Here is a 20,870-nt window from a genome sequence, read left to right as displayed (position 1 = left end):
TTATGGAATCTTATGTGATATTCCAATTAAAGTGGTTTATAATCCCAAAGAATGGCATGCATTGTCTGTTTCTCATTGCTGATACCTCAACTTCCCTTCCCTGCAATCGCTGACTTGCTCCCTCCTTCTTGATGTGCTTGGTTTTTGATCACCAGTGGCAAGCCTTTTTGACAATTTGGGCAAAACATAAAAAAGTTCAAGACGTATGAGAAGGCTTTTTGTTAAATGAAAGACCCGTTGAAAGCTTATGACGGTTAGAGTGGACGCTGAGTTGGGATGAAGGAACATATCATGTTGCCGTCTCCAAGTTGCCTTTACATCTCGTTGTGGCAGAAATCTGATTGTCTTTTTTCTGAGCTCTCAGGCTGCCATAGATTATGGATGCTGTGTTGCCGCTGTCTGTTCTCTCTCTGATTGTGCAATCAAACCACAACTGGAACATGGTCAATAACTCGATGGTTCTCATTTGAGCTACCTGCAGTGAGCTTTCGAATAAGTCGGGTCTGGATTGTCAGTATTTAGTGTCTTAAGATATCTCTTACTTTTCAAGGTGGTCAAGAATATAGAAATAGTGCAAAATTCTCTTTGCATCTGTGTGATCCTATGCATATTTGTATATGTTGAACCCCTGGTGAAAGGACAATACAGTGGTATTGACCTCCAACGGTGCCAATCGGAGGTCGGTATCCTGGACACCACTGGGCTGACAAACACTGGTCGATGTGTGTGTGTGTGTGTGTGTTTATTGGTGAGAGTGGTGCTGTTGGCAGGTCAATGGCTGCTGTGGAGCAACACCTCTCATTAGTCCAGAACATATGTGGCATTCAGATCAATACTGCAGCTAATTATTGCATACAGTGTGTACGCTTGAACGGTGGCAAACATAACGTGGGCCAATATTTCAGAATTTTAAATGGGCAGTACTATGTAAAATTTTTTTTTTTTTTTAGCTTTAAATCATGTTATAATGTTATTCCCTCATCAAAAACATACCTGGAGTGTTGCTTTAACTCTTTCATCCTTCAATCTCCATGGCAACCATTCAGCTCTGGTGGACCTAGCTCCACCTTCGAGACACAGCTCCTACCATGGATCTGGAGTTTCCAGTCTTCTGAGCTTCTGCCTTACAAACCAGTGATTCCCCACTCAGCTCCTTCAGACTAGCCATCGGCAATTAGCAAACACCTGGTGGCATCCATTGAGCTCATTGTGGAAGTGTAACTCTGGTAAAAATGTTAAAGTGTTACTAGAGGCGCCATGTTGTGATGACTTCCTGAAGGTGGAGTGTCAGAAAGAGCAAGAGTTCTTAAAGAGACATAGGCCCAATTTCAAGATGCTAAATCACAAAGTGAAACTTCTAGTAAGTCAAATTTGATACATACAGTATTTTTATAACAACCAAAGGCAACACAGTTACTTGATTGTGCTGTAAAATGCCACTATGTATCTGGAAAACACATAATACTGCCCCTTTAACGTAGACAGAACTGAGGTTTGTGTAAGACATTGCTGAAAAGTTTGCATTTCTAGCCATATTAGGATTTTACATGGACTTCCATTCATTTTATTAATTCCACTTGTACCTGACAAAAACACTTTTCTTAATCCCAACCATCCAAATTGGGGTCTGCCATATTAGGAACAGACTCATGATTAGGCCCTCAGAGCCTATCGGTTTTCAGTAGCTTAGTAAAAATGCCAGAAAAAGAGGCAACATAGATGAGTCCACATGCACACACGCATAAATTCACATCCCTAAGTGTGTGTTGGATCTGTAGTTTCAGTGGTGGGTCTCCTTTGACTTCTCAAGATTGTACTAATTACAAATCCAAAAGCTTTGAGCGAGGGAGCTGGTCCCTAAATGTCAGGCTCAGTCATAGGGGCCCCTTTGAGGAATAGACGCTGGAGCACAAACACCCTGACCTCACCAGGCAGCCACTAATGGCATGGCCCCCATCTTTCTTCCTGAGAACATTAGGTGGTTTTGTGTTTCAGAGATTATTCATCCTCTGGGTTTGTCTCGTTGGGGTCTTTAACCCCTGGTAAAGATGGGACTGCTAAGCAGACCCCACCTTAAGCACAGCTAAGTCATCTGAGTTGGGGATTTGTCCTACAAATGTCCCACACCTCAGTCTCAAAGGATCTGCTCAAAGAACGGGAAATTAAGGGTCTGCTTGTAACATCTTGACCTGTAGCTAACTCACACTTTCCTCAGGCATGCCTCCTACATTTTCATGAATACATCATGTGCTTATGCTCCATTACTATATCAACAGATTATGAATATGAGATTATATGGCATTTGCGTTGTTGGAGGAAATGCATGGAAAGTGACGGCAGGCTGCAGTATTTGGATGAAAATGTTTAATGGTGGATCAACCATGACGTCTGTGTTAATCACTTCTCTTCAGCCAACAGTCTGTGTCTATGTAAAATGTCAGATGAAAGACTTAAAACAGCTAGCATTGTTGTGCAAGAATATTGTGCGACAGAGCAGAGAGTGATACAGGACTTGTGCAAGGACAGTTGGACAGTGGTGAGGTGTGCAGTGGGAGCAACGCAATATCCCAAAGGAGGAGTAGGAGTACGTCACGGATGATCATTGACCTCTTTCTTCTTCTTTGCAACTTGGATTTCAGTTAAAAAGATTTCACTTGAAGGGAAGATAAAGAAGTAGTTTGGGCTTCAAAATATTAGGTCTTAAATTTCTGCATATGTGTGCAACTAATCTGTAGGGAGGTCAGCAGACGGGGCGAGGCATAAATAGAAAATGAGTTCTGCTCCTGAAGAAACCAGAGGAACACTGTCAAATCTTTCAAACACACACAGACCCAGCCCTACATGAGGCAAAACACACTCTTCTGAGAAGTGGGTGAGGGCCTCCTCCCTGCATTTGTGTGTGTGCGCGCGCGTGTGTGGGTTTTTTATTCCCTTCTGACAGTGGAAGCCCACAGACAGAGATGGATTGCTGCTAGGCTCCATGGCAACCAGTGGGGCTATTCTCAATCACTGCAGATGAAGGAGGGACCAAAGGAGTTAATCAGCAACGCACATTTTCACTCTGCCTTCACGCACTGTCTTATTATGCAGACATGTGTGGTTATTAAAACTTTGCTCTGCCTTCACATTGTTATTGCGTGAAAATGTGTTCCTCTTCTAGCTTGATTCCTGTTGGTTAACTTTAACTCTCTTTCACATCTGGAGAAGACACGTGGAAATGGTTTTTATTTCACAAAGAGTCCCTCTGTTTAAAATCAAACCTTATAAAGTCTGTTTCTTAACTGTAAATGTTGATTTTAAACATTTTTGTTTTCCAGCGAATCAAGAAAACGTGTGCCTCAGCAACCTGAGAGTCTAACTATTCACCGGTTCATCTCTCATTGTTACTTTTTTAAATATTAATTTGACTGTGGTTCCACTTCGCTCTCAATGAAGACAATTTAAATTTAAATATATCCAAAAAAGGGTGAGAAAACCCATACATATTATATAATGCTTTTACAAAAGTGAGAAACAAGGTTGAATTAGCTGAAATGATTGCACAACGACAACATTTTGGTGAGTATTACGGTAATAAAGTAGTCCATGAAATAGAACTATCCTGAAATTAAGTGTTTTCATTAAAAAAAATAGTTAAATTAAATCCATTTTTTTTCCAAAGACAATTTAACAATTTTCATGTTCCGTGTTCAAGTTTGTTGTACAACAGCGACATCACCTGGCCCAACCACGTAATTGCATGTACACGTCATTACCGCGCGACGAGGAAGTGCTGTTGTTGTCGCGCTTGTCCTTCACGTCCTCCATCCCCTTCATGTCGTTACAAAAGTGTACCTACCATACGTTGTTTTTGAAGCTAAGCTGTGGTAAATGTCTTTTTTAATGGAGTGACGAGGGGAAGAGAAGAAGTGGGTCGGAACCGCGAAGTCGTCTTTTTATTTGTTTACCTTTTTATTCGGTAAGTAACGGCGAAGTTAAATTGACAGCTGACAGTTTACTCTGTTATTACTTACTAATTAGTCAGCGGTGTAAGGGAAAAAAATTTCAAAGTATATTTCATCAGAACGTAGTTTAAAAATGCATTCGAATTATGAAAGGAAGCTGTTTTTCAACAATTTACCCACCAACCAGCAGCTCTTTCTGAAGCATAGATTCTCCTAATCTCTCCTGCAGGTGATCAGGAATGGCGGCTCCAAACTCAGAGCAGAGGAAGGCCTGCTGGGACGCCAGGGATCAACTCTGGCAATGTTTGGACGACAACAACGACAAGATTCAATCCTGCCAGCAGGTCCAGGGAGACTTCGAGGCCAAATGTCCAGCTCAGTGGGTAAAGTACCTCGTTTTTAATCACCTGCTGTGCTCGTTGAAGCAGAGATGCTCGAAAACTCAGGAAATGTAACATTTCTTTAAAAATAAAACTAATCTGCACATCTGTTTCTCATTTTAAGTTGTTAAGAGATGAATTAGTAGTTGTCAGATAAAGTCCACTTCTAGATTACTTCTTTTTTTTTTTTTGGTCGCACCTGATTGTTTCAGATCGGTAGCTGTCTGCTCTTTCCAACACTTTCTCTAAATTCTGATCTTAAATCGCTGACTAATGTTTTGCGAAATTTAAACTCCAATATATTAAAACTTTGGTATAGGTTGCTGCTGTAACTGGCCCCGCCCCTTTAAGACAGCTGGGTCTCTCATTGGATGTAAGATTAGGTTCTTTTTTAAAATATCCTGGCTTTAAATTTGGGACCCGTCTGTTGGAAGCCGCCATGTTTTATGTAGCATTATGCTAAATCAAGAATAAGCTGACTTGGCAGCAGAAACTGTAAAAAAAAGTATTAGGACTAGGCTAAGAAATAAACAATTACAAGAATAAAGTCATGTTACGAGAATATAGTCAGTCTTATGAGAATAAAGTTGTACTATGGGACTTTAATCTCATTATTTCGACTTTACTTGTGTACTATGACTTTGTTGTACAATTTTCTTGTAATTAAGAAAAAAAGTTCTTAGCCTGGCCCTAATACTCATGGAGCTTAACCATATTTAAAGTTATTAAAAACTGCCAATTTCAAACCAAACTTCATTAAGGTATGTTGGTGTGAATCATTTATCTTTGAATGGACAGATGGATCAGAAATCTGTGAGATCCAAGTTGATCACAATTTGAATCGCTTTCTGTGCAAAAGACTCAAATTACACTTCGACAAAAGTTCGGACACCGGATATGCCGAAGGTCAAACACACAGAATGACTTCCTGTTTACTCAAGTCATCAAGGTGTAAAGCGATGCAGAATTAGGGCTTGTGTTTCGTCTCTTTAATTCACCCCTCTCCCCCCATCTCTTCTCGGCAGGTGAAATATTTCACCAAGAGGAGAGACTTCCTGAAGTACAAAGAGAAGATGCAGACAGAAGGCTTCACACCTGCTGGGGGCCCACAAGTAAACTCCTAACTCCTACCAAACAGGAACTCTGGAGACTGACTTTTAATCACATGAACTCCTGAGTGGAGTTTTCATCGTGAATACAAAAACACCTCACCTTTACCGTTATTTATGTGACAAGGTTTGAATCCTAAGAATTGCACAACCTGGCAAGTTATTGGACATTGTTCCTTAGAATTACTTAAATAATGTCTTTTTCTTTTTTTCTTCTACAAATTGGTCTTAATGGAAAATCAAGATCAGTGGAATCCACCCAGAAGTGGCTGTGCAGTTTGTATAACCGGATCAGCTGTTTCTGTCGCAGAGCATTCTAGATTCTGGATTATGGCCACTCTGAAAAAACATCAACATTCACTACAGTTTTGGAATAAACCAAACCAACAGGGTGATTTTGATGGCTTTTATTGTCGCACATGTATATTGTTTTCCAACTCTAGCGTAATATGAATACCCTTTCAGGATAAAACAGCTGATTTGAGAATGTTACAGGTAATTAGAAACGGGCAAAAAGAAACAAAACAAAAAACACATTGTGTTTATATTACAAATCAGTGTGTATTTACAAAGGAGTGTGGCCTCCGGGTCAAAGGTCTTCAATGAAACCATTGCTAGAAACAGGGTTCTTACATTCTGGAGTTTGATAAAAGTTCTTGGTGTCAAATGTATCTGTCAGTCTGTCCACCCGTTTGTAAGGCCGCCCCTCTGTCCGGTCAGTCCAACTGTCCATTCGTCCTACTTTTCATACACCGATCAATCCACTCATCACTATGTCCAGTCCATCTCGTAATCCAACAATTCCTCTTTCGGTCACTCATCTCCCAATCTGGCCATTTATCCATCAATCATCCCTCCGCTCCAGTGCTCCAGTCATTACCTTTTTACATTTAGAAGTTTCCATAGCTTGATCTTTGGAAGTACCACATTTTGAAATGAACCTCATCAAGAATTTCTTTGGAGATGAAATTTTGACCCTGTAAATGTGTAGGAACCCTGTAGAAATCTACAAACCACAAAGAAAACTGTAGACTTCTAACAGGGGTCTAAGGCCTCTGTCAGTACAAAACAGTCACAAATTACATCTCAATTTTGTATTTTCTGTGAAAATATAAAACATATCTTTTGCATTTCTGCTCAGTACAATGGAGGTTTTTGTGTAAACCTTTTCGACTTTGACACCATAAGAGTTATTGTGATTTGATGAGTGGATTGAACTATTGCACAATACAGTCCCGTACTCAGTTTTCAGTCAACCAGAGCTTGAATGGACTCTGCTGCCTCACATAAATTCTTCTCTTGCCCATAATCCAGTCATGTACTTCCTACACCTCAAAAAAAACGGAGCTAATCCAACAACCGAATACTTCTCCCTGCGACCTTAAGGACATTGAGATATGACGACAAGAGACAAAAATATATATATAAAAAAGCAAAGTTTCAAGATTATTTTTAGTAAAGAATAAAGGGTCACTACTGGAAATACATTCTTGTCGTAAGCAGAGTAAACAATGTGCAAGATTTAAGAAAGTAAGCCGTGAACAGAGGTTTTCCAACATCACAGCAAGGCACCAATGAGCTTATAAGGTTTGAATCCAGGTTTAAAACAGGCAGCCAACATTTTAGCATTACAGGCTTGATACAGAAAAGGCATTTCAAGACGTTTTGAATAAAACAGGCGGCAAAAACAAATTTGGTATTTGGTGCAAAGCTCCAAATCAGCTTTAGAACCTTTGCAAAAAATGATTGGTCCCATGATAGGAAGCCCTGGTTTGTGTGGCGAATTAGATTTTATCCAAATGAAGAAAAACATTTGGTTATATGTACAGTAGGCTGACTACACTCACTGGGAAAACAGTCGAGATCCAAGTCAAGCACTCAGAAGACATAATTTGCTCAAATTAGTGATGGTCAAAACAGGGGTCAACTACCTTTACATTTCCGCCTTGAGTCCAGCTAAATAAAACTCAAGAGCTGCAAGTGTAACAGATCTTTAGAGAAAAAGACACCTTATAATTTTTGAAAAACATTATGTTTGATACTACTCCAGGTTTAATGCGATGCTCCGGAGTTGCGCAGCAGATGTCACCGTCAATAGCAGGGAAGTGGAAGGTTTGTCCTGTCAGACCGTCAATTCCCAAAACGAGACACACGCACAAAAACAAAAAAAACTTGTAAAAGTGCATTCTTAGTGTGTCCCTTAAGACTGTGGGGACCACAGTGAAATTTTTTTGTTGTTGTTTTAAGATAAAGAGAAAGAAGAAAAAAAGTGTTTCCAAAAGGAGAATTGACAAAATATTATGGCTATTTTTAATGTCATTCTGTTGTGAAAATTTAGTGCTGCGAAAAAAACGAAAACGATTAAAGCCTCATTTAAAACAATATACAGTAAATCTATATATGTATTTTTTTTTTTTAATTAAAAAGTTGTTTCTTTATTATTTTTACCCAAAGTATTAAGAGCCATTGTGGAAGGTCCAAATAACCACTTTTGACTCCAGAGCCTCAGGTTGCAGGGCCCTGAGTGGATAAGTGGCAGCGTCACAATCTGAGCGATGGTGAGTGAAGATCACTGGAGTAGGAATGAAAAAAAATGTAGTACAATTTCTGAAGGTTAAGTCCAATAATAACAGCTCCAGGTTTTCGGATTGTCCATCGAAAGCAGCATCTCCAACTCTCAGTACATTTGGACTACAAAAGATAACCAAATGCTTATTTTATGTAGGTTGTTTTTTCTTTTAAACTTCATAGTTAGCATCACTCTCCAGCAGCTTAGGTCATTTTGAGTTGAGTGTTTGCAATCATCGGTGTTAATTTAGTCTGTTAAACTTGTTGCTAGCTTCTCAGATATATTTGCTAGCATTGCAGCTGCAGTACTGCTAGTAGCAGGACTGTTTGAAGTTAAAAATCTCAATACAGCTAAGACAAAAGTTCTTGAAGATCTTCAACATGAAAGGCTAACAAGTAATCAATTCCGAACTTTAAAAAAAAAAAAGATTTTAACCTCGTTAAAGAGCTTGCAGTACCTTCTTTAGTTGTAAAAACACATGAATCAGAATGCTGGTGTGTTGTCAGTTCAGACTTGACTAGCCTGCATCATAATTTCATCAAGGTAAAAACTGTTGCTTTAGTTACATCTGTACACCAGACACAGATGATGCCTTGTAGATCCATTAACGTTAGCTTAAGCTAACAGTTGAACATTCTACCCCACTGCCTGCAGCACCATCAGCTTTTGCGTACAAATTATGTTCTCTTCTAGATGTACCAGAGTGTAAAAGTCAAACTAATTACATACCCGCCACAGTATTACACCAGTTTCTTCTGGGTTCTTCCTCTTTACTGTTTTAATCAGTGAGTGTATTGATACAGTACAGCCACAGTAGAAACCTCGCTTTAACCAGTTGACCAGTGCGCTACGCTACCATGCACACCTAGGTAAAGCATAAAAGAGGTTTCTAACAAGTGGCTAGTTAGCTTATTTCTATTGTAACGTTTACTACAAGAGTACAAAGAATACATTAAGACATTTTATTCATGGTGAATTTGTAAAAAAAAAAAAAAAAACATAACAAAAAAAGACAATAAAACCTCTCAGTTCTGTTGTATATTTGAAATATCAATACAATATGAGCACTTCATTTGTCTCAATTAGCTTTCTAATTTGTATTGCTTCATTGAAAGAATCAGTGTATTTGTAGCAACGGAGGTAAAGTTAATTTGTTGAAGTTCGGTTTTCCCCCAGAGCGACCACAATATGGCCAACTTAAACTGAAGCTAATATTCTAGCTAAGCTAGCTTTCCACCATTTTCTCGTCTTTCTTTCCGTAAGGCCGGTTCTCTCAGTCTCTTTCTGGGGAAGACGATCCTTTTGACTCCGTCATGTTTTTTCTTTTTTTCTGTCTTCATCATAAAAACTCTTCTTTTCTAATTTTACCCCCTGCCTCAACTCCTTTCTATTGGCTGTACACCAGACACAGATGATGCCTTGTAGACCCATTAACGTTAGCTTAGGCTAACAGTTGAACGTTGAATCTTAGCTCGGCGTTGGTTATAAGCCTCCGGTGACGTTTCTGGCCACTGCCCAGGTGGGGAACTCGGTCAGGTTGAAAAGCGGGACGCCCCAAGTGGTGATGGCTAACATAACCACCGCCACGCCGATCAGGTTCACTCCAAACCCTGCTTTCACCTGGATGGGAAGATTAAAGAACACACATAAACTGACCTGAAATGACTGGGGAGAAAAAAAAAGTACAGGAACATTCAGTTCTAAAAGAAAACAAAACATTATTCTTTGATTTTAGACAAAACGAATCTGAAGCCGTTTGATGCTGCAGGTGCACTAAGAGTGTGTGTTAGAGACCTACCATGTCGCTGATCTTCACGTGGCCGTAACTGAAGACGATGGCGTTGGGGGGGTTCCCCACTGGAAGCATGACCCCAAATGACACACACATGGTGGACGGGATCAGAGTGTGGAGGGGGTTGATGAGCAGGGTCTCCGACTGGACCGTGGGGTGAAGAACAATACGGATACAGTCAGGGAACATTACAAGGGGGGAACGGGGGAGAGTGGCTGTTGGTTGGAGATCAAATGGAGGGAAGGAGGAGGAGGCAAGATGACGATAACACAATGATTGAAAAATTATTTAAGAATCGAGATGGAACAAAATTTTACATGAGAGCAAGCTTTTGTATTTTAAGTTCATTTCACCACAGCACTTATGAGAGTTCTACAAATCTCTGGTATTCCATCCACCCATTTTCTTCCGCTCATCTGGGGTCGGGTCGTGGGGGTAGCAGCTTCAGAAGGGAGGCCCAGACTTCCCTCTCCCCAGCCACTTGTTCCAGCTCCTCCGGGGGAATCCCAACGCGTTCCCAGGCCAGCTGAGAGACATAGTCCCTCCAGCGTGTCCTGGGTCTTTCCCCGGGGCCTCCTCCCAGTGGAACGTGCCCAGAACACCTCACCAGGGAGGCGTCCAGGAGGCATCCTGACCAGATGCCCAAGCCACCTCAACTGGCTCCTCTCGATGTGAAGGAGCAGTGGCTCTACTCTGAGTCCCTCTCGGATGACTGAGCTTCTCACCCTATCTCTAAGGGAGAGCCCAGACACCCTACGGAGAAAACCCATTTCGGCCACTTGTATCCGCGATCTCGTTCTTTCGGTCATGACCCAAAGCTCATGACCATAGATGAGGGTGGGAACGTAGATCGACCGGTAAATCGAGAGCTTTGCTTTTTGGCTCAGCTCTCTCTTCACCACGACAGACCGGTATAGCGCCCGCTTGACGGCAGACGCTGCACCAATCCGCCTGTCGACCTCTCGCTCCATTCTTCCCTCATTCGTGAACAAGATCCCAAGATACTTGAACTCCTCCACTTGGGGCAGGACATTGGAGAGCTCAACCCAGAGTCCCCAGGCTCAGCTTCCTCAATGGAAGACATGTTGGTGGGATTGAGGAGGTCTTCGAAGTATTCTGCCCACCGGCCCACAACGTCCCGAGTTGAGGTCAGCAGCACACCATCCCCACTACAAACAGTGGTGGTGCCGCACTGCTTCCCCCCTCTGAGACGCCGGATGGTGGACCAGAATCGCCTCGAAGCCGTACGGAAGTCTTTCTCCATGGCCTCTCCAAACTCCTCCCACGCCCAAGCTTTTGCCTCAGCAACCAACCGAGCCGCATGCCGCTTCACCCGCTGGTACCCATCAGCTGCTTCCGGAGTCGCACAGGCCAAAAAGGCCCAATAGGACTCCTTCTTCAGCCTGACTGCATCCTTCACCAAAGGTGTCCATCAATGGGTTCGACTGTTGCCGCCGCGACAGGTACCTTGCGGCCACAGCTCAGATAAGCCGCCTCGATAATGGAGACATGGAACATGGTCCACTCAGACTCAATGTTCCCCACTTCCCCCGGAACGTGTTCGAAGTTCTGCCGGAGATGGAAGTTAAAGCTCCGTCTCACAGGGGATTCGGCCAGACTTTCCCAGCAGACCCTCACAACACGTTTTAGGCCAGGTCTGACCGGCCTCCTCCCCCACCACCGGAGCCAACTCACCACCAGGTAGTGGTCAGTGGACAGCTCCGCACCTCTCTTCACCCGAGTGTCGAAGACATACGGCCGCAGATCCGATGAAACGATGATAAAGTCGATCATTGAACTGCGGCCTAGTGTGTCTTGGTGCCAAGTGCATATTTGGACACCCTTATGCTTGAACATGGTGATCTCTGGTATTGTTTATTTAAATGCATGATGGTCGAGTTTTACTGAGCATTATCTAGTGCAACCAAGCATGTAATCTGTAATAAAAAAAACTAACATTTCATCATCTATGTTGTGTTTTCTGTATCATTTCTTTGGGGGGTATACCTAGGCTAGCTAGTTTGCTAGCTCAGCTGTGTCTCATTTGTGCATAAAGCCATCAGTCGAAGCATTGCTGTCTTTGACAACTATTACTCTGTACTAGACAAAGCTAGCTTGTTAGCTTAGCTGCATCTCCTTTGTGTATTAAGCCATCAGTTCTCATCACTCCGTGCTAGTGTGTTAGCAGTGTCTCTTCTCCAGATAAATCCATCAATAGAGCTCCTAGTGCCGCTACCATGAATGTTTTTTCATGGAAAGTACTCCTGACCCAGCAGTTCGACGTTTAGCAGTGTTGCTCTTTCCTAAATAAGGGTACCAATATTAATACCAACATATTAAGTATATGTGCCATTTGATTTTCTTCCCCAAAAAAGTAACCCAAACGGCTCGGCGTTTCCATTACAAATCTCCACAAAACTTTGTCAATATTCCGCTAATGTTGAAAAAAAACTATTTCACAATTACTGTATTCTACATTGAATTTTAAAAAAAATGCTATAAAATCACACATGAATACGTTGGTTCACGCAATAAGTCATCCTCCAACTACTTTCTGTCATCTGCTTCATGGGTTCCTCCAATGGCAACATCCGGTTGTTGATCATGTGGGACGAAAAAAGTGTTTCGACTGTCGTTTTGCGAAATAAACAAATTTCAATATGGTCTAAAAACCACCTCATCTTAGAGCCAAAACTTTGACTTTGTTTCTAACTGGTTCTTGAACTTCTTTATCTGAACATTTAGCACTTTGTGAAGTTTTGAGCCTACTTCTTGGTGTCAGACAAGTTCTATTAAACCGAGTTTATGATTCTACAGAACAGGCAGTGATCAGATAATACATTTTTTCAGTGGTCTGAAGCATTTGACTCTGTGACTAAACAAACAAACAAAAAGAAATCTGTAATGGGGCAAACATTTTTTGCTGCTTTGTAAACTGTAACAACATCTACCTAAGGTCCTGTTTTATTGGAAAACAAGCATTTCTTTTCTATAATTGGCACATTTTCATTTATTTTCAAAATGTCAAATTGCACAATTATACTGCCAATAGAAACGCAGCTAATGTTTAGCTGTGTCTCTTTCCCAGTTGACAATGTTGACAGAACTATCACCCATATTAACTTTGTTTACTCTACAGACAGTACTCCTAACGTAGCAGTTCTACATTTAGCCGTGTTTCTTTTCATTATCGCCGAAAGTTAAGGACTTCATGCAGGGGCGTCAAACTCCAGTCCTCAAGGGTCGGTGTCCTGCAACTTTTAGATGTGCCTCTGCTGCACCACACCTGAATAGAATAATTAGGTCATTAAGGCTCTGGAGAACTGATCTACACAAGGAGGAGGTAATGAAGCCATTTCATTCCAGTGTTTTGTACCTGTGGCACATCTAAAAACTGCAGGACAGTGACTGGAGGACTGGAGTTTGAGACCTGTGACTTAATGCAAGATTTTCAATGTATGCAAAGTGGAGGACCTGACATACGTACCAGAGCTGACAGGATGGGCAGGAAGACTGTAAGAGTTGCTGGGTTGGAGGCAAACTCTGTGACCGCCGACACCAGGAGGCAGGCCAGCAGGGTGACGGCCCAGGGCGGAAGGCCACTCATGGGCTCCAGCTGCCTGCCGATCCACACAGACAGGCCCGACACCTGCAGGTTACGGTTTATTAATCCCACAAATACAAATCTGACCAATCGGGAAAATTTTTTTTTTTATGGAAACACCAGGCTGACCGACAGGCAGAACTACATGATTTGTTTGGGAAGAGTTTGTACATGTTGTTGTGTTGCCGCATCAGCAGAGATGCGTGTGTTTTACCTTGCAGCCGGCCGCGAGCGCGTATCCTCCTCCGACCAGGATCACGATCTCCCACGGCATCAGCCTCTGGAAATCTTTCCAAGTGATCATGGGGGCGAGAGGGTCGGGGTCTGAACTGTCTTCTGAAGGTTAAAAAAAATAAAAACAAAACACAAACAATACATAAAGCTGATTACCTTGGGGGGTTTTTTGGACTTATTTGTGTAATTCATTGCTTCTTTGGGAAATTCTTGGTAAGTTTTACTGCGTGATTTACAACTGGTAAAATAAATAAATAAATAAAAAATGTGTTTTTGCTGTTCCACTGGAACCGACCCGAGTTACTGCAGCTGGGTGAGGATGATGAGAAGGGACGTCTGGCGGGGATGAGGAAGAGCAGGAAGCCCAGGAGGACAGACACGGTTGCATCGGTCCTGTAGCCCTTCCTGGAGACAAAGACAAACAAAAGTCCATCATGTCCCGCGACGGTGCCATATTGGATCATTTCTGCCGCGGACGGCGGGGCCGCCGAGCACAGGACCACAGAGGTGTTGTTTTGCGACGTCCGGAGCCGCTTACTTCTCAAAGAGCGACGTCCAGCCGGGCACGAAGCCGGGCTCTCTGGTGAACCACAGCAAAGTCATCAGGATGAAGAAAATCCCCGTCACCACCTCGGGGTAGCTGCAATGCAACCACAAAAAGGCACGTCACCAACTGTCGCAACTGTTGTGGGCATCGCAGCCACGTCTGGGTGCAACCTCGGACAAGCTGGATGCAGTAAAGTTTTAACTCCTCCATTTCTAAATTTGTGACCTTTACAACTAGAAAACTGACTAAATATCTTGCTGTATCATTTTATGAAAGGGCAACACAAAACAGTGTAAAAAATAAAATAAGATAAAATGCAGCACTTTATCTTAGTTAGAATTACCAAAATTATTTCTATTTGCCAAGTGCCAGAAAACTGCCAGTTTTTAGAAAATTTGTTGCTTTTATTGAATTCAAACGCTTGCATACATTTGGTTAGTGTCAGGGATAATGTGTACCCCTGTCTACAATCTGTAAAATGTTTGACTTGTGTCAAACCTATCAGGTTTCTCTCCACAAACGTCTCGACAGGTTAACTGACGCATCTGAGTTAGCTGTGTTTTGAGGTCACACCTGAAGCCAACTGCTTTCTCGTTTCTTGTCATTTTTGTAATTTTAAGTCGGCTAAAACAAGAAAGGTTTGGTTGGAATTAACTTCTGATAGGTGCAGCAAGACTTGAGAATTGAGGTTAAAAAAAAAACAATTAACTTTAACATTCTGAGCTCATTTGTGTCGATGCGTCACTTAAGAAAAAATCCCAATAAAAAACACAGCAGTTTTTCCAGACTACACTCCGACACGAGCCTCTCCAGTCACCTGATGGGGCCCAGCTTGGCGTACTCCTCCTGGATCCGCTGCTCAGACATCGTTTCTCTCCTGGTTTTGCGCTTCTTACTCAGCGAACACGTCTCTCTGAAGCTGAGCACAGAGACGGCAGCGGCCTGAGTTACACACCAACGGATTGCCGTAATGACAAGATGCGAGCGTGAGCAACACTAATAATTACACACCTGGATGTGTGTGACCGAGAGCAGAAAAACAAAAAAAGAAAAAAAGAAAGAAAGAAGTGCGCTCACTTGCAGCCGAGGAAGAGGAAGTGCAGCCAGAGCCAGGTGAGGACCAGCATGATGATGGCTATGGGGAAGCTGAAGATGAACCAGGTGCCAAAGTTGATCACCTTCGCCTCCGGATAGCGACTGGAAAAGGGAAAAATCCAGACAGAGAGACGGGGAGGGAACATGTAGCGTTTTAAAAGGACAGACGAGAACAAGCAGGTGTGTCGCATTTCAGCTGATATGAATGAAAAACAACAATCAAACCCCAAACCGTTTCCGAACCGCGTCACGGCCTCACGCCTGCTGTTTGTCTCACAAATCTGAGCACCAACAGGTGGAGTCGGTGTGAGAGTCACTGAAAACCCGCAGACTCAACCGGATTTATTTCACTGAAACCAAAACTTCAGTCGGATTCAAACAAATCTGATTCTGCCAAGTGGCAATGCTACCTGCGGTTAATAATGTTTTTAGCGTCTTCGCTTACAGTCAAGTCCAGACAAGGACAAAAATGGTCTTAAAATAGGGCCGGAGCTATTTTGATTCATTAAGCACTAAACTTTTTTGCGGGTTTCTCGTACATCCGTAAATCTGACGCACAAACGGCATCCGCTAATAGCGAGAGACGTTTCTCTTGGTCCACTGTGGCTGAATGTTTGCTTTTAAAAACAACATAATTGGATGCTAAAAAAAGCTTCTGTCGTGCTAAAAGGAATTAGCCTAGCAGCGAAGATATTAGCACCTCAATGCTAAATGTGTAGCTAGCACAGACATCCAAAACGCTAGGAATGTCCAAAGTCCACATTCCTAAAGAAGTTCCATGAATGATCAGGAGTTCCTGAAACACTTCCTGATCACTTGGCACCAATCAGACGGCTGAAGAACCAAAATAGCAAATTCAAATCACGAAATCTCAGTGGTTGAGCTCATTTATTCAATAAATCAACTGCAAAAAGGGGTTTTGAATTGAAAATGTTGCTTATTTTGTTTATATAGTTTGAGTAAAATGCGATTAATTACAGAGCCTGAAATTAACTCAAAAATTTGTAGCAGAGCAGCCAATTATATACTTTTTAAAAAATGTGTCCTATCTTCTCAGCTTAGGAAAAAGCATGGTGGGTCTGGATGCATTACAGAGTTGGAGGGTAATTTTTTTTTACAAACTGAGTGACATCGTTAAATTGATGGCACAATAGGAAATGGCATCTGGTTCCAGCCAACAAAGCGGATGAAACAATACAAACACGGCACTGAACATCACAAAAAAAAAAAAACACCTGGGCACATGGTGGTGGCAGCATCATACTCTGGGGTTGCTTTTCTTCGAATGTACCTTAGATTTTTAATCAAGGTTTTCTCAATAGCTTCGGCATTAGAGAGCTGAAAATAAAGGTGGGTCTTATTTTCCTGTGAATCCAGACGAGAGACGTCCTCACAGTCTGAACCTTTGGAAGGCAAAGAGTGTCTGAATATGACTAACTCAATAAAGTTTTAGTTTAGGCATTTCTGCAACCACGTTGTTTTATTTCGTTTTGGTCACAGAAAACGGGACTTGCATACTTTTGAGAGCAACTGCACTCTCTACGCGTCCACCACGAGTCTTGTTTTTAAGCAAAGAGTTAACTTTCTCAAAAGATTCTCGTTCCCGGAAATATACTCTTAGGATTACCTCTGCCACACACACACACGCACGCACGCACGCACGCACGCACGCACGCACGCACACCCAACTGTGCGGAGAATAAAAAGCATGACCTTTGCCCACTGAGCTGTGACATGAAGGAGGCCATTCTGTGGGGCTTAAAAACACTGGCTGAAGAAAATCGGCTCTATTAGGACTGTACAGGCTGATTAGTTAGATTTAAGACCCTTCCAGGCCCCCAGGATCTGATTTCACACAGAGTGTTAAATCACAGCAACGTGGTTGCCAAAACTAGCCGCACATGTGTTCGAAACCAAATGGAAAGATGGTCATTATGAGCTGCCGTCACAGTAACAGCTTCTATGTTTGTTTAGCTTCCATGCTGTTTGAAGTATCAGGAAATTTTGAATGAAAATCTGTTGGCATCAGAATAAAAAATATTATCGTTTTGCTCTCTCAACAGAATGAATTAGAAAAAAAACAAAAACATTTACCTAAAAAAAAAAAAAAAAGTCTTATAATTCATACTTAAAGCAGTTTTTTTTTTAAATACCGATTTAAAAATGTGCAACTTCAGAGAAATTTTTTAGTTTTACAAAGTTCTCCATTACATCCCTGTCGCACTACTGCATATCTGCCTTGCCGCACTCTCCCCCAAAATACTGTAGCGAGTACACAACACAACAACAATCACTTTACTCTGTTTAATTCAGCTAATCATTATCTTTATATTGAATTGCATTGATTTTTTTTTTTTTATTTCCAGCCGTTTACTTGATCCACTTATATTTAAAAATTAACTAATGAGGCTAGGAAGTTGAGGAAAGTAATGCACGACACAGCAGAATCCCGTGAATTCCACACCACTGATCCCAGTATACGGCACTTTGCTGCTCCACAAAAATCAGCTTCGTTAATTTTGTGTTGGCAAAAAATCCCAGATAACAGGGGTTTTGTTTTCTCAAAACAACAGGACCGCCCTCCATAAAAACAACACAGACAGCGACTAAGCTGTACTAAGACGGTAATACTGTTGTTGCACATTTAGAATAAAGGCTTTCTATAAACCTCATGGTGTATTTTAAATGTGTTCGGTTCAATGTAGAATCATTAAATTCACCGCTTTACAAACTTAAGTTTTTGAACTACACATGTTAAAATCAGAATTTATTTTTAAAAAAAGAACAAAAAGAAAAATCAAAACCTGCTATTGGGCTAACGTGACAAACATTAAGCTAAGTAGATCTTTTGAGGTTAAGAGTAAAAATCCCCCACACCTGTTACCAGTTAAATAGCTCGTATCGAAGAAAATCAATGCTCATTTTCAGGGGGTTTTTTTCCACGTAAAGCTCCATTGTTGATTTCTGAAACCTCCACTCGCTGGCAGACAGTGGTCTAAGGTTCTTATAGCGGAGACTAAAACGCATGACCTTTGCCCACTGAATATGAAGCCGTAAACAGAACATGGACCTACGTGTTGAACTGCTCGGCGAAGATGAGGTTGGTGGACGTCCCGGTGATGGTGATCAGTCCTCCGATGGTCGCTGCGTAGGTGATGCTGAGCGACAGGCATTTGCAGATCATGTGGTCCCTCTTCGTGGGGTACTGGGAGTCTCTCCTGGCTCGCACTCGCTTCACGTTTGGGATCTCTATGGCAACCTAAAGAGGAATCACGGGAACGCGTCGACTGAATTCAACACTATAGCTGGCGGGGAGCCGCCGAGAGAGAGTTTAAAGCGACGGCGCTTTGTTCCCCGACCTGCGGCAGGTGTCCGTTGGTTTGTCGAACAAAAGTCTTGTTCAAGACGGGCTGAAGACCGAAACCGTTCAGCTCACCCGCCTGACCCTACGGGGCAAAAGGAGAAAGACAGATTTGACAGGTTTATGTTTTGTTATTATTTGCATCTTTTTATCCATTGACCATTTCATATTTCCCACGTTTTATCGCATTTCAACCACAAACTTTACGGGATAGGTGAACACAAAGGTCATTGGGAGGTGAAAGGGAAAAGGATGAGTAGGTGGTTTGTAAATTTGCATCCTAATAGAAGACTGGAGCTTATTTGCATTCAGTCACTTTTGCTCTAAAACCCCAAAATAAAATCCGGGTCAGCCTATTTTGGGACAGAAGTCACCTAATTAGCAGATGGTGTATCTGTGTGTGTTTTATAAGAAAGTTTAGTGAGGAAAAAAAACAACCTTATACTGTATGTCACAATAATTTTTTATTTATTTTTTTAAATCAATCTTTACCGTGAAATATGGCTGGTGGCAACATCACGATGTATGGAGGAATTTACTTAAATTGTCGATGGCTGGTTGTATACAATGTAAGTTTTTTTCTTCTAAAGTTTTGCCTTCAGGGCCAGAGCCGGCCCAAGCAGCAAGCAAACTAAGCTGCTGCTTAGGGCCTCCTATAAATACTTGAATTCTAACACAAACTATAGATCTAAAAGTCTTAGATTTGTTTATTGAGAATGGGAATACTGTTAGAACACACACACACACACATATATATATAAATAACAGTTGGACATTTTACCATAAGAATTAAAGGAAATGGGAAGTTTGCTTTGCAAAAATGAACAATAATTTTCGTTGTAAAATTCTTGCGTTGCCAGTTACAATCTAAACTCAGGATTTTTGGTGGTGATGTTGTTAATAGATAGAGGGGCCCCACATCAACTTCTGCATGAGGCCCCCCACACCCCCTGGGCCCGCTCCTGTTTGGGCCAGTAATTTAAATACATGCTTTTTACGTTTGTGGTTGTAATACAAGAAAAACGTCTAAAAGCTATTAAACATTTTTTTCAGTGCTCTTCACCTCAGCACAAACTGTATCTTACCTCAGTGAAGGAACAGAGATCCTGTTTGGAGCGTTCGTTCCTCGAAAGGAGAAAAAAGAGAAATGTAAATCTTAATCAGATTCACAAACTAAATGCAAAGACAAAATGATGCAAATGCAAAAAAAATCTGTCAAATTTACTACACACTTAAGAACTGTTTCATGATGAAGACAATAAAAGTTTGGAAAACACATAAAATATGAACGAACGTACAGAAATGTGATTTAATTTCTTTTTATGTTCACATTTAAACATGGATCAAGTTTCAACGTATTAAACATGAGAAGACGCATGGAGGGGGGGGGGGGGGGGGACTTGAATGCATGTCGATAGTTAATTATGAGACGAGAGCAAACTAATATTGATTAAAGTAAATTTCGCCATTAAAGATGTAATAAGTGACTAATAACATTTCAGAATAGGAACCAAAATATGCAGTAAGTCAATATATAATATAATATAATATAATATAATATAATATAATATAATATAATATAATATAATATAATATAATATGTTAGTATTCTGTCTACAAAGGGTAAGAAAATTGACTTCTTTAGAGAGATAAAATGTCTTGTAAAAGAAATTTTATAAAAGTAACAGGAATTATTTGTTAAAGTAATTGTGAAAAATATTTGGTATGATTGTCAAACACACAGCAGAATATGGTAAATCTATGTGTTTAAACAGGAATATAAATAGATATAAAAAATAAATAAATTATGATGGAAAATTTGGCTGTAAACAAAAGGGGACTTTTGCTTACAGCCATTATTGGTACACCTTCAATAATCTAAATAGGAAAAATAATCCAAATTGTAAGCCTCTAGTATCCACCACACAATATTAATTTTTGCTATAACTGAACCTAAATAAAACCTTGTAGAAATTCAAATGTATTAGCATAAAGATGTTGAAAGCGAAAGAAGAAAGACGAAGAGAGGAACATGTAAAACCAGACTCTGCACACATACTGTTCATTTTGATAGAGCAGCTCTAGCTGGTTCTTGTCCAGGTTCTCCTCTTTGGTTGAAACAGCTGCAATATGACAGAAAAAAAATGATCAAAAGGTCATCATGTTTACTTTCACACAGCTACAAAAAAACAAAAAGAAACTGTTTGCCTGTCCTGAAAGAATTCTTCTGATTTG

General features: G+C 41.2%; 2 protein-coding genes across 3 annotated transcripts in view; one reads left to right on the top strand and one right to left on the bottom strand.

Annotated features, from left to right (window-relative positions):
* The first annotated feature begins 3,780 nt into the window (after positions 1-3,780).
* Positions 3,781-6,563, top strand: coa6 (cytochrome c oxidase assembly factor 6). The gene is made up of 3 exons (XM_032589622.1): positions 3,781-3,958; positions 4,174-4,327; positions 5,350-6,563. Exons 2-3 carry the CDS (start codon positions 4,184-4,186, stop codon positions 5,446-5,448), a joined length of 243 nt encoding a protein of 80 aa, XP_032445513.1. The 5' UTR covers positions 3,781-3,958; positions 4,174-4,183; the 3' UTR covers positions 5,449-6,563.
* A 2,745-nt stretch (positions 6,564-9,308) lies between these two features.
* slc13a4 (solute carrier family 13 member 4) overlaps positions 9,309-20,870 on the bottom strand; it is a 34,460-nt gene continuing 22,898 nt past the window's right edge. Inside the window, exons 5-16 of one of the 2 annotated variants that reach the window (XM_032589571.1) lie at positions 20,695-20,758; positions 19,721-19,760; positions 18,634-18,720; positions 18,349-18,533; positions 15,257-15,376; positions 14,997-15,098; positions 14,171-14,272; positions 13,928-14,037; positions 13,613-13,734; positions 13,282-13,443; positions 9,801-9,938; positions 9,309-9,622 (exon numbers count right to left, since the gene is read on the bottom strand). In XM_032589571.1, coding sequence (XP_032445462.1) covers positions 9,485-9,622; positions 9,801-9,938; positions 13,282-13,443; positions 13,613-13,734; positions 13,928-14,037; positions 14,171-14,272; positions 14,997-15,098; positions 15,257-15,376; positions 18,349-18,533; positions 18,634-18,720; positions 19,721-19,760; positions 20,695-20,758 — 1,370 coding nt within the window. In that variant the 3' untranslated portion in view covers positions 9,309-9,484. The remainder of the gene's footprint in view (positions 9,623-9,800; positions 9,939-13,281; positions 13,444-13,612; positions 13,735-13,927; positions 14,038-14,170; positions 14,273-14,996; positions 15,099-15,256; positions 15,377-18,348; positions 18,534-18,633; positions 18,721-19,720; positions 19,761-20,694; positions 20,759-20,870) is intronic. The other variant, XM_032589573.1, reaches the window with a different exon arrangement.

The sequence above is a fragment of the Xiphophorus hellerii genome, chromosome 17 (genome assembly GCF_003331165.1).
Source record: "Xiphophorus hellerii strain 12219 chromosome 17, Xiphophorus_hellerii-4.1, whole genome shotgun sequence".
Classification (NCBI taxonomy): domain Eukaryota; kingdom Metazoa; phylum Chordata; class Actinopteri; order Cyprinodontiformes; family Poeciliidae; genus Xiphophorus; species Xiphophorus hellerii.
This window is presented reverse-complemented; position numbering and strand designations above follow the sequence as displayed.